This window comes from Polypterus senegalus, chromosome 3, assembly GCF_016835505.1.
Source record: "Polypterus senegalus isolate Bchr_013 chromosome 3, ASM1683550v1, whole genome shotgun sequence".
NCBI lineage: Eukaryota > Metazoa > Chordata > Cladistia > Polypteriformes > Polypteridae > Polypterus > Polypterus senegalus.
Genome location: NC_053156.1, coordinates 279,180,783 through 279,193,106, shown reverse-complemented (window position 1 = coordinate 279,193,106; position 12,324 = coordinate 279,180,783). Strand labels below are relative to the sequence as shown.

Genomic DNA, 12,324 nt, shown 5'->3' with positions numbered 1-12,324 from the left:
AGTCCAGAATGTGGAGCCCTGTGTGAATTTTTCAAAGTCATCAAGCTAAGGGTCGCACTCCTCTTCACATTCTCTGAGCACCCTAATGGGGTAACAGTGAGGCCGTCTTCCTCACATTGGCTTATTTTTTGGTCCAGGCACTTTTACTCGTTCATGTTGATTTATGCGAGGTGAATGCTGAAATCCTGTTTTTGCATTTTGACTGGATTCCCACTGGGTTTTTGAATATTTCCACTGCAGAGCATTTTCTGAGGTAGAGCTAAGGTTTTAATCACCTTAATTATATACCAAATGAAATGGCTGCTATAAAAAGATGGTCTATTTTTAGCTGCCGCGTTCTGAACGACTCACACCATTTCCTTTCTCTCGCCATTATTAACCTGTTCTTTGTTAGATGTGTTGGCATTCCGACTTTGTCTTGCAGAGTTGATCCTTTCACATTATGGAGAAGGCGTTCTCCACTTGACGGGTCTTTCCGTTCAACGAGTGTAGCTGCTTTGCTGTATGAGGGCTGGCACTTCTGGATGGCTGATTTCAAGTCAGTCATGTCTGAACTGCTTTGAAATTGATGCAGAGGCTCACAAGGGCCATTGGCTATCACAGACGTGACCTGATTCAACATTTCAGAATATAAAAAGGCAGGCCTCTCCCGTGTCTGCAGAATTTAAGTCTTCTCAGCAATGACAGGGACAGAAATGCACTCTGTCACTCTGACAATTCAGAATGTCACCGTGAGTCCTCAGAAATGTTCGCAACAGGCCTGTTCTTCTGTGAGCTCCAAGAGTATCGTGCGGCCCAATATCATTGAGTGCAAGAAGCGGATTGTTCCCTCCAGGATTAGCCCCCCAAAGCATGTCCGTATGGCTTGGCACACTACCACCCAAAATGTTTCTTCTGTGTTGATGCTTTCCTTTTCTTCCCCCAGATATGCAGCTGCTGTGCAAGATGGCTCCCAGTACTTCGTCCTGCTAATTATCACAGATGGTGTCATATCAGATATGGCTCAAACAAAAGAAGCCATCGTTAACGTGAGTAGAGTCATTTTGTTGCTGTCAGCAGAGCATATGTGCCTCAGTCTTAGAAGGAATTGGGGGGTCTCGTTCTTCCTCTCTGGTGTTGTTGTGCCATGATGACTCTTGCCTTTGCTGGCACACCATCACTGGCATGAGGAGATTATGGTGTAATTTAGCTTGTCCTGCAAATGTGGAGATAATGAATTTTAGCTTCTGCCTATGGAATCTGGGCAGTGCCCACTAATGAGACACCTCTGAGTGTAGCACCCAAGATGTCCTCTAGCTTTCCATCACTTCCCTCATAGAGATGAGCCTATGACAGAATACTGCTGCCTATGGTGTTAGTAAAGCTGGTGACATCTATCAGCCTCATCATCGGACTGTGGAAACCGCCGTACCCCTAGGGGCCGTGACCTCCCAGCAGACTGGATTTAAAGGGAATTTGCGACTGTTAATTAACTGGCAGAACAGGCACACCTTCCTTTTAAGATCTTGTCTGTTACTATTTCTCGTGGTGCGCCCTGTTGGGGTTCTGTTTGGGCTCACTTATCACCCTCTCTCTTCCTTTCTTTTTCCCTCTTTCTTATTTAAATGGGGTCCATGCCAGTGGGTAAGGCAGGTTTCAATTGCTCTTCCATCATATGCCAATGCAGTAGAGCCAGCAATATGGTCTGAAAGTGGGATGGTCAGCACTCTAATGGAGAGAGAATGTTCAAGCTGGCTTCCATTCCCCTGTTCAAGGTGTGGGATGGGGTGGGACATTGGCATGGCAATGGCTATCTGGACAATCAAATCAGAGTATGGTTGCCTTTTTAAGTATCCAGGCTTGATTTGTTGCCATTCTGGCTTACTACAGTTGTGCACAGAGCTGCTCTGGAGTTGTGAATTTTGAAACTGAATTTTACAAACCCGATATACATTTGATACCATTGATCAAAATATTCTTAGAAATCACCTTAGTCAATGGGTGGGCCTCTCTGGCAGTGTCTTAAATTGGTTTGAATCCTACCTGGCAGGTAGAAAATTCTTTGTTATTTGTGGTAATTATACTTCAAAGACACCTGATATTCTATATGGTGTTCCACAAGGTTCTATCCTGGGTCTGCTGCTCTTTTCGATCTCCATGCTTCCATTAGGTCAGATTATCTCGGGGCATAACGTGAGCTACCATAGCTATGCTGATGACATGTAGCTGTATTTATCAATAGCACCTGATGACCCCGACTCTCTTGATTCACTGACACAATGTCTTACTTGTGTTTCTAAATGGATTAGTAGTAATTTTTTTCAAACTAAATAAGGAGAAAACAAAAAATTTATTGATTGGCAAAAAAGGAAAAAATTAGGTAATTATTGACTCTGACCTAAATTTTAAATCACATATTAATCAGATTACTAGGACAGCATTTTTTCACTTAGGAAAAATAGCAGAAGTTAGACCTCTTATAATATTTCAAGATGCTGAGAAATTAGTTCACGCTTTTGTTTTCAGTCAGCTAGATTAGTGTAACGCACTCCTCTCAGTACTGCCCAAAAAAAACATCAATGGATTGCAACTAGTGCAGAATACAGCTGCTAGAATCTCAACTAGGAAAAGAAAATCCAAGCACATCTCTCAAGTTTTAATGTCACTACACTGGTTACCTGTGCCGTTTAGAATTGACTTTAAAATACTGCTTATAGATTACAAAATCATAAATAATCTCGCTCCATCCTATATTTTGGAATGCCTCTCAAATTACACTCCAAATTGTAGCCTTAGATCTTCAAATGAATGTCTGCTTAGAATTCCAAGAGCTAAACTTAAAAGAAGTGGTGAGGCGGGTGGCCTTCTGCTGTTATGCACCTCAAATCTGTAATAGCTTACTGATACGGTGGAGCACTTTAAAAAACTGCTAAAAACACATTATTTTAGCATGGCTTTCTAATAGCTTCATTTTAGTTTAATCCTGATATTCTGCATATGCATTTAATTATCATTATCATTCATGGTGACTCCGTAATCCGTACTAACCGCTTATTTCTCTGCTGTTCTTTTTCTGGTTTTCTGTGTTGCCGATCTGCGCCATCACCACCTGATCAAAGCACCGTGATGTCCTTACATTGACGGATTAAAGGCCAGAAGTCCACATGACCATCATCATCAAGTTCTTCTATGTGAACCCTGAATACAATGAGGTCTGATTGAGATCACTGATGTTAGGTAGAATGCCTAGAGGGGCCTGGGTGGTCTCGTAGCCTTGGAACCCCTGCAGATTTTTTTTTTCTCCAACCGTCTGGAGTTTTTTTTGTCCTCCCTGGCCATCAGACCTTACTTCTATTCTATGTTAATTAGTGTTGCCTAACTTTATTTTTTATATTTTGTCTTTTTTTTCTTTCTTCATCCTGTAAAGCACTTTGAGCTACATCATGTGTATGAAAATGTGCTATAGAAATACATATTGTTGTTGTTGCAGTCTAGGCAGTTTAGGCAAATGCCTAGGAAAAGGGTCTCAAACTCTATCATCAATATTCAAAACACATTGCACACAGCCCTTGATAACCATTAGTTTTCTCAAAGACCCCAGTTAGCATGTGGTTTATATATGGATTGTTGCCATATATAATTTACATTTACACCAGCATTAATATATCTGTGCGGCACAAACTTGTAGCTAGAATGGAGACTGGCAGCTCGAAAAGTGAAGACAGTGATATGCTAAGTTCCTAAAAAGAATTTTAGTGTTTTGTCCTGATGCCAAAGATGTGACAGTTTTGTGAGCGAGATGATAACTTGACTGTACACATTCAGCTAAATGTGCTCTTTGTTCTTAGGGCTGGCCCCCCTCTGCAGTTTACCTGACTGCTGCCACCATCCCCACACAATGCTTTTGTCTTTTCCATGGACTTAACTATAGTAAAACAACAACAACAACATTTATTTATATAGCACATTTTCATACAAACAATGTAGCACCATGTTCTTCATAAAATGAAATGAAAGGAAGGAAATATAAAACATAAGCAAACAAGATTAGGCAATAACATTATACAGTATGTAACAAAAAAAGGTAAGGTTGGATGGCCAGGAGGACTGAAAAACAAAAAAAGAACAAAATCTGCAGGGGTTCCAAGGCCAAAAGACCATCCAGCCCCCACTGGGCATTCTACCTAACATAGTTGGTCTAAATTAGTCCTCATGGTTTTCAGGCTTCACAGGAAAAATCTGATGATGATGGTCATGTGGACATCTCGGATACCTGCCATTCAATCTATAAACACCCTGGGGCAGTATGGTGCCTTGATCAGGTGGTGGTGGTGGCGCAGATCTCCACTACAGAAGAACCAGAAAGGAGAGCAGAGAAATGTACAGATTAGCAGGGTATTACAGAACCCAGAGGAAAATGATAATTCAATGCCCATATACAACAACAACAACAACAACATTTATTTATATAGCACATTTTCATACAAACAGTAGCTCAAAGTGCTTTACATATTAAAGAATAGAAAAATGAAAGACATAATTATAAAACAAAATAAATCAACATTAACATCGAATAAGAGTAAGGTTCAATGGCCAGGGGGGACAGAAAACAAAAAAACTCCAGACGGCTGGAGAAAAATAAAATCTGTAGGGATTCCAGACCATGAGACCGCCCAGTCCCCTCTGGGCATTCTACCTAATATAAATGAAACAGTCCTCTTTGGATTTAGGATTCTCACGGAAGGGCTTGATGATGATGACGGTCACGTAGACTTCTTCCTTTTAATCCGTCCATCATTGTTGGAGCATTGTGAAGCTTTGAGTAGGTGGAGGTGGCGCAGGCCACCACCACAAAGAAACCGGAAAAAGAAACAGAAAAGAGAGTTGGGGTCAGTACGGATTTTAGAGCCACCATGAATAGTTATTATGATGAATTGAACATACAGAGTATCAGGATTAAGTTAAAATTACGATTAAAATGAAGTTATAAAAAGGCCATGTTAAAGTATATATAGTTATATTATATAATATAATAGGGTACAGTTAAAATGTAGCTACGAAAAGGCCATTTTAAAAAAATGGGTTATTGTGTGTGTTGTTCGTAAAGAAAATGTTGTGTACGTTTGTGGATGTATTCCTACGGAAGCCAAGAGAGGACATGCAATATCGTTATTTTTTTAAATTGTCTTCTCGAGATAACATACTAATTTTACCAAGATCTCGAGAAAATTCATAATGGAATAATTTTATCGCGATCTCGAGAAAACGAAACTTAACCTTTGCTCTTGGCATCAGGCTTGCTTAGATTGCGACGCTTATACAGCTGAAGCCTTGCTAACCATCTTCTTAAATGACGGACACTAATGTTATTATTTTCTAAACTAAGGTATAAACATATTTCAGCCTGTGTCAGCCCTTGATTGAACAAAAATGTCACGCGCTGATCAATACAGTTCTGCTCTTCTGCCATTTCAAAGAGGACGTGGCTTCATTAAGCTAAAAATTAAATGTTAGACACAATCATTTCAGAATTTCAGGAAACCAAGATTTTTTTTTTATCGAGATCTCAATAAAATCATTCCGTAATATCGAGAAAATAAAGTTTGTTTTCTTGAGATCTCGATAAAATTAGTCCTTTATCTCAAGGAAACAATTTAATATTATAGTATAATATAATAATAGTATAATAGTACTATAATAGTATATTCCAACCCGTGCTGTCAATATAAATTGTTATTTTTGACCATCAGTTCAATAAGAATTAGTCTGACACTGTGAAGGAAATTATTTTTATGCATTTTTGTCTATTTCTTTCTATGTGTTCTTATATCCAATTTATGCGTGTGTATACTCGTATACAGTCAAATGAAAAGAAAGTACACTGTATGGAAATTGTTGACTTTTTCAAGATAATTTGAACAGGCAAAAGTCAATCTTTATGCAAACTGTGCCTAAAGATACAGGTGATATACTTTGTGAGGTACCAATGGGTGCCCCTGCCAGGGTGGGTCCTGCTGTCTTATTTGACCCCGAGGCCAGGGGATACGAAGCACAGTAGGGGAGTAGTGATATTCTCCTGCCGTGCCAGGACAAGGCTGCAGGAAGAGGCTGCAGCAGCAGCTACTCCAGGGCTGGCATTCTAGCAACCAAGGAGCAACACCCAGGATGGACTGAGGAACGGGGAAGGAACGTACAGTACAGTGGATGATGACCTACTATGGGCAGTACGTCCCCCTTTACATGGGGTGGCAGCATTCTGTCTGAGGGACCCCAGTATGGGTACCCGCAGGGCAGCATAAGAGTTGTGGCCCTGGGGTCTGTCCTTATAGGTTGTGTGGGGGCAGCCAGGGAGAGCTGTGGAATACCGATGGCACCATTGGGGTCCTGTCAGAAGTGCTTCTCAGAGTAATAGATTAAGCACTGGAAATACTCCTGGATCTAAAATTAAAACCGAGCCCTCCACTTGACTTGGGGTCAGAATTAGGAGAAAGTGGATGAGACTTCAAGGGAGAGGAAGGAGGAGAAACTTAATTCCTGCTTTATTGATTGAATTAAGGAAACTGGAAAACTTGTCAAGATGCTGTTAAATATGTTGTGAAGCTGTGTCGGGCGGTTTTGGGTGCTGCTGCGCCCCCTACAGACCACAACTTAAACATATGACACATGCAATTGACATGGTGTATTTATTTTCATAATCTAAATTAATAAAAATAGAGATTTGTCTGTCTGTCACCACTTCAAATCCGTCAGATTAGAGTCAGGAGTTCCAGATGAGGTGCCAATGATTAGAACCTCCTTTGGGAGTCTGCAGGTGGACCCTGTCTTTTTCAGTCCACAGATATCGAGGGTCTGGTGTTCTCTTTGAAAATCACGAGTCATGGTGTCATCATGCAACGATCAAAAGAGCTCTCTAGGGCCCTTGGAAAGAAGGTTGTGGATGCTAATAAGTCTGGCAAGGGATTTAAAAAGATCACCAAATTATTTGTAAAGAGAATCATCTACAAGTTGTGTAGATTTTATGAGGGGCGGGCAAATCATTTGGGTGATATCCTTAGAAAGAAAAAAAAAAACTGGGTTTTGAGATGATGACCTGACATGGCAGAGTTAAAGCACTAACAAGGTAGGTTAGGAGCACTAACTGATACAGTGCATTTCCGTACCCACCACACGACAAACCAACTCAGGATCCAGATTAGGACCCAAGTGCAGCCATGCAACGGGTGATACCTCAGCACCACACTAGTTCAGATGGAGTGGAACAGTGTGAGGTTTTTTTATGGTGGCTGGAGTGCCAATTCTGCCACCAACCCCCAAGTTTTTCCTTGAATTAACAAGCCATGGCATTAAATTATTAGCAAGGATTATTTCCAAATTTAAAAACTGGGTTGCAACAAAAACCTGCAGCCACTGAGGCCCTCCAGTGCTGACTTTGACCACCCCTGCTCTGTGTATTGTCATCTGTCGCATTGCTGCCACTATAAATGTGGTGCAGGTCACAGCACCCGCTGTCCCTCGGTTGATAAATCTACATCTCCTATATCTCAGAATAGTTAGCTCATTTCTCAATTAGGCCGTAGTGTTAGGTGTTTTTCTGGCTCACTGAGTTTCGTTTTGTCTTTGACTATCGATTTTCACCCTGCTGCTTTAATTTTGATGGCCAGATGTTGGTGTCCCAAATGTAGCAAAATGGATGTGGTGCCTTCAACATAGACCCCCAAACTAAATTAGGAACTTCACAGGCCAGACCAGAAGAGGCTCACCCAGTCCAGCTTACTCAGAACTTCTATCTGCTAGCTTCTGGCAAAATAATAAAACTAATGTCTAAAAATATGCAGAAGCTTTGGGCTTTAATGTCCGTAAACCCCTGTACACAAGAGGGCCAGTAAAGAATCTTTGTAAATAAAAGAGTTTTATTACATGAAACAGAAAATAAAGCAAAAATGCTCAACGGACCAAAAAGGCAATCCACAGCACACAAGTCTAGTAACTGTCATCCCAAAACAGCAACAAAAAAGATTTCAAAAGTCAGTAAATCCAACAATAAAAATAGCATACTTACAAAAAACCAAAAGGCTCCTAACACACGCAGTGATCTCCTGGTTGAGCCTTTTCTACTCTGGCCTATATAGCCAAGGGGAGGGCTTAGGAGTGATGATGTCAGGGTGGCCCCACCTCCTGGGGCTCCACCCACAAAGTGCAAGGAATGAAGGTGCACAGGATATAATTATCAAATTATAAACAACACTAACAGCAATAACATCACATGTGAAAAATAATTGCACAAAGACACCAATCGAGCATAACAAACACAAAAATACAGACCCGTACATAACGCCCGTACATGACCGCTGCCTGTTCCAGACCCCTTCTTTTACCTTCATTCATTATCTTCCTGGATTTTGCCTTCTTTACGATTCTTTGGTGTCTCCTGACCCAGTGGTGGGTGAGCTCAGGTGTTTAGTGGTTCTTACATTCAGAGAGAATGTTCACTACTCCCCCCCCCACACCGCCTTTCATTTAATATAAAAAGGGGTGGAAGGCTGGCGAGGGAGATTATCTTTTCATGAATTCAGCACCTGCTGCTCAGCTGTTAAAATGCCACTCTCTTGTAATTAGGAGTTGTGTCCACAAAAGCGCTTGTCAAATATTGTCTGAGCAAAAGCGGCACGAAAATCAAGCCGAGCTTGACGCCAGCGCTGCCATGGATAGGCAGGTCAGTTTGAAGAGAATAACGAAGATCAGTCTGGCAACATAACTGACCTGAAGGAAACTGCAGTCATCAACTCCTTCTACTCTGACCCTTCATTAGCTTTTTAAATATGCACTCCAGCATATGGGCAATTTAGAATCAAACAGGTTGTGCCATGAATGTAATGCTCATCAGTGGCTTCAGGTCTTTAAAGGGATCTGATTCTTTCTGCTATAGATCTTCTCTTCACAAACACGTGAATCTAATTTATGCTTCTATGTCGTCAATGATGTATTCTTTAATTATACTAGGGGGCTCGGCCCCCTGCTCGCTTAGTTCACCCACCCCCGGGTTTGGTTAACCGGATATACAATTTAAAGAGATTGTTATTTTCATTTCATTCATTTTTTATTTCTTGATATTTGCCAGTAATAAAGCTGTAGTGAATGAGTTATTCCTCATTCCCCCTTGGGGCGTGCTACGCACCAGCCACTTCACGTCTCTGCCTCTCACGTTGCGAAAAGGGGGACTGAATGAAAGCTAAGGAGATGCACCTCTGTAACCCCCTCTTAAACGATGATAAAATTTTAAACAAATGCAGTTTTTTTACCTACTCTATGCTCGATCAGCTAGCTTGCTGCTGCTGCTGCTTGTGCCATGCTGCGTGATCGGCATGTTGCGCAGCGCATCGAACATTTAAAAGCCTGTACAGCAGTTGCCCTTTTGTCTAACTTCCTTGTCTTGCGGGACGTTATAGTGTCTCCGAGAAAATCACGTCTCGACCCAAGATTTTTTTATTATAATAGAGAGATTTGTTATTAGTTTATAGGTGGTGTGGACCACCGGGGGCACACCTGCCTCCCCAACCTGACACAGACAGACGCTAGACGCAAACACACCACAGATTTTATTCTTTTTTCCCATGGGAAACGCCTTCACCCGTTAACCACTGCAACGGCACAGTTACCAGCACTAGGTGCAGTCCAGCAGAAAGCCTCTTCTTCACTTTTTCTTTCGCCCCACTCCGCCTGGCGAGCTTTGTCTTCTCCCACCCGACTCTGGCTCCCAGAACAGCGGGCTGGCTCCTTTTATAAGTGCTCCAGGTGCATGTTGACCAGTTTCCGGCAGCACTTCTAGGTGTGGTGGCAGAGCTGCAACAAAGGGGCTCAAGAGACTTCCAGGCACCTCCTGGCGGTGGCCATGGGCCTCAACAGGTTTAAGCTTCCATTCTCCAAACTTATGAGACCACTGCACTCCAGGGGCGCTGCCCTCTAGCTCCCTGGGGGAGGTAATGCTCGAAAAATGCTCCTTCCCCCGGTCCTTTCATGGTCGGGGCGTCCCGGCCTGGTAAAGGCCCCGGGTGTCAGCCACAGTGGAAACTTACTTACTTTATTCTTTGTTAATTAGTATTGCCTAATTTTATTTTTATATTTTTTTCTTTTTTCTTTCATCATCTTATAAGGCACTTTAAACTACATCATTTGTATGAAAACGTTATGTACCTAGAAATAAATGTTGTTGTTAAAAAAAGTGCTCTAAGCATGTATTTAATGACGAGCATATAATAGGAGTGGCCATTGGACAGAGATTATGTCCAGGATGGAGATGTTCTCAGGTGGAACTATAAAGTAGATAATTTAAGGGAGACAGCCACCCACGGTAATACAGTCCCCCGACATGCTAGGTGGCAGAGTTCCTGGACCAGTGTGCCCACCTATACATTTACATTTATTTGATTAACAGTTGCTTTTATCGATGGCGCCTTTCAAAAGAAGCCAACAAAGTCGAGTAACATCAGGCTGGGGACTCTTTGGGGACAAGTGTAATAGGACAAGGGTACTGATCATCACAAGAGAAGAACTCAAAAGTCAATTGCAAAACCTAACAGCCAATGTTAGTTATTGGACTGGACTGCTAATACTGATGCTCTATGTAAGAAAGCTCAGAGCAGACTATACTTTCTGAGAAGGTTGGCATCCTTCAACATCTGCAGTAAGATGCTGCAGATGTTCTACCAGACGGTTGTTGCGAGTGCCCTCTTCTACGCGGTGGTGTGCTGGGGTGGCAGCATAAAGATGAAAGACGCCTCACACCTGGACAAACTTGTTAAGAAGGCAGACTCCATTGTAGGATTAAAGTTGGACAGTTTAACATCTGTGGCAGAGCAACGGGCACTAAGCAAACTCCTGTCAATCATGGAGAATCCACTGCATCCACTGAACAGGATCATCTCCAGGCAGTGGAGTAGCTTCAGTGACAGACTTTTGTCACTGTCCTGCTCCACTGACAGACTGAGGAGATTGTTCCTCCCCCACACTATGCGACTATTCAATTCCACCCGGGGGAGTAAATGCGAACATTAATTTTATTTTAATTCTTTTCATTTTTATTACTATTTAATTTAATATTGTTTCTTTGTATCAGTATACTGCTGCTGGATTATGTGAATTTCCCCTTGGGATTAATAAAGTATCTATCTATCTATCTATCTATCTATCTATCTATCTATCTATCTATCTATCTATCTATCTATCTATCTATCTATCTATCTATCTATCTATCTATCATATAGTGCACTTCACATCTATCTATCTATCTATCTATCTATCTATCTATCTATCTATCTATCTATCTATCTATCTAGTTTGAGAGAAGTTCACCAAACAAGAGAGTCTTTGGCCTCTTGTCTTCTTGAACACGTTGGGTGGAATTAAATGGACCGGACAGAGGAGCTTTGATGAGCTGAATAGTCTGTTCTAATGTTCTAATAAAAATTCATATTACTGAGCTTTAATTTCAATTTGTGTCAATGTGTCCAGCATATTACACCTTAAAAGTAAAGAATATGATGTCCAGACTGTATTTTAGTTCCATTTTAAGACGGCCAGTGTTACACATTTACACTGAAGAACTTTTTATGTTTATTTTCGTCAGTTCATATCGGCTACCTGTGGTCACTTTTCAGGGAACTGGCTGACAGGACAGAACAGAAATATCTCAGCCAAGCTTCCTTCACTCCATTATGCCTGCTGTGTTGGAAGCCATTAACCGTCCAGCGAGGCACTGCATCCTCTTTGTGTATGGTGTGGGTGTCCTTACAAAAAGGCCTTCTGCAGCAGTGTCTGGTTCTCCTAATGTAATCGGAGCAAACTGACAGCACTCATATTGCAATAAGGGCACCCAGCAAGAAGGAAGCTGCTTTTGTTAACTGTAACCAGTGACATTCCATTAATGCACAAGTCATCCAAGATATGGTTGACAAACATTGTGTCTCAGTGGCCTCCGGGTCAGTCTGTGTTAATTTAACTTGAGCCAAAGTAGCTTTGACAGACGTGATATCACTATACTGTAGGTTTTGGCTGGTGTGTTGGTAAGGTAACTGGCTGAACTCTCAGTGTTTCATGTGGCCAGTGCTGTTTATTGTGAAAGCAATGACGTGTTTACATTTTTTGGCTGACACCTTTGTCCTAGGTGACTTACAACGTCTCTGATACAATCGGTGACATTTCTTTTGGCTTTCCAGTTAGAGCACAGGCAGATCAAGTGACATGCTCATAGTCACATAAAGTCAGAAGTAGGATTTGGACCCACACCCTCATGTTCTGAGGTCCAAGGCTTTAACCAGTACACCACACTGCCTGCTCAATGTCATTACA

At 41.7% G+C, this 12,324-nt stretch overlaps 1 protein-coding gene across 1 annotated transcript in view; it reads left to right on the top strand.

The window, feature by feature from the left end:
* Positions 1-12,324, top strand: part of LOC120526698 (copine-5-like) — a 299,334-nt gene that overhangs the window by 253,117 nt on the left and 33,893 nt on the right. The window contains exon 17 of the mRNA XM_039749857.1: positions 926-1,051. Within this exon, the coding sequence (XP_039605791.1) occupies positions 926-1,051 (126 nt within the window). The remainder of the gene's footprint in view (positions 1-925; positions 1,052-12,324) is intronic.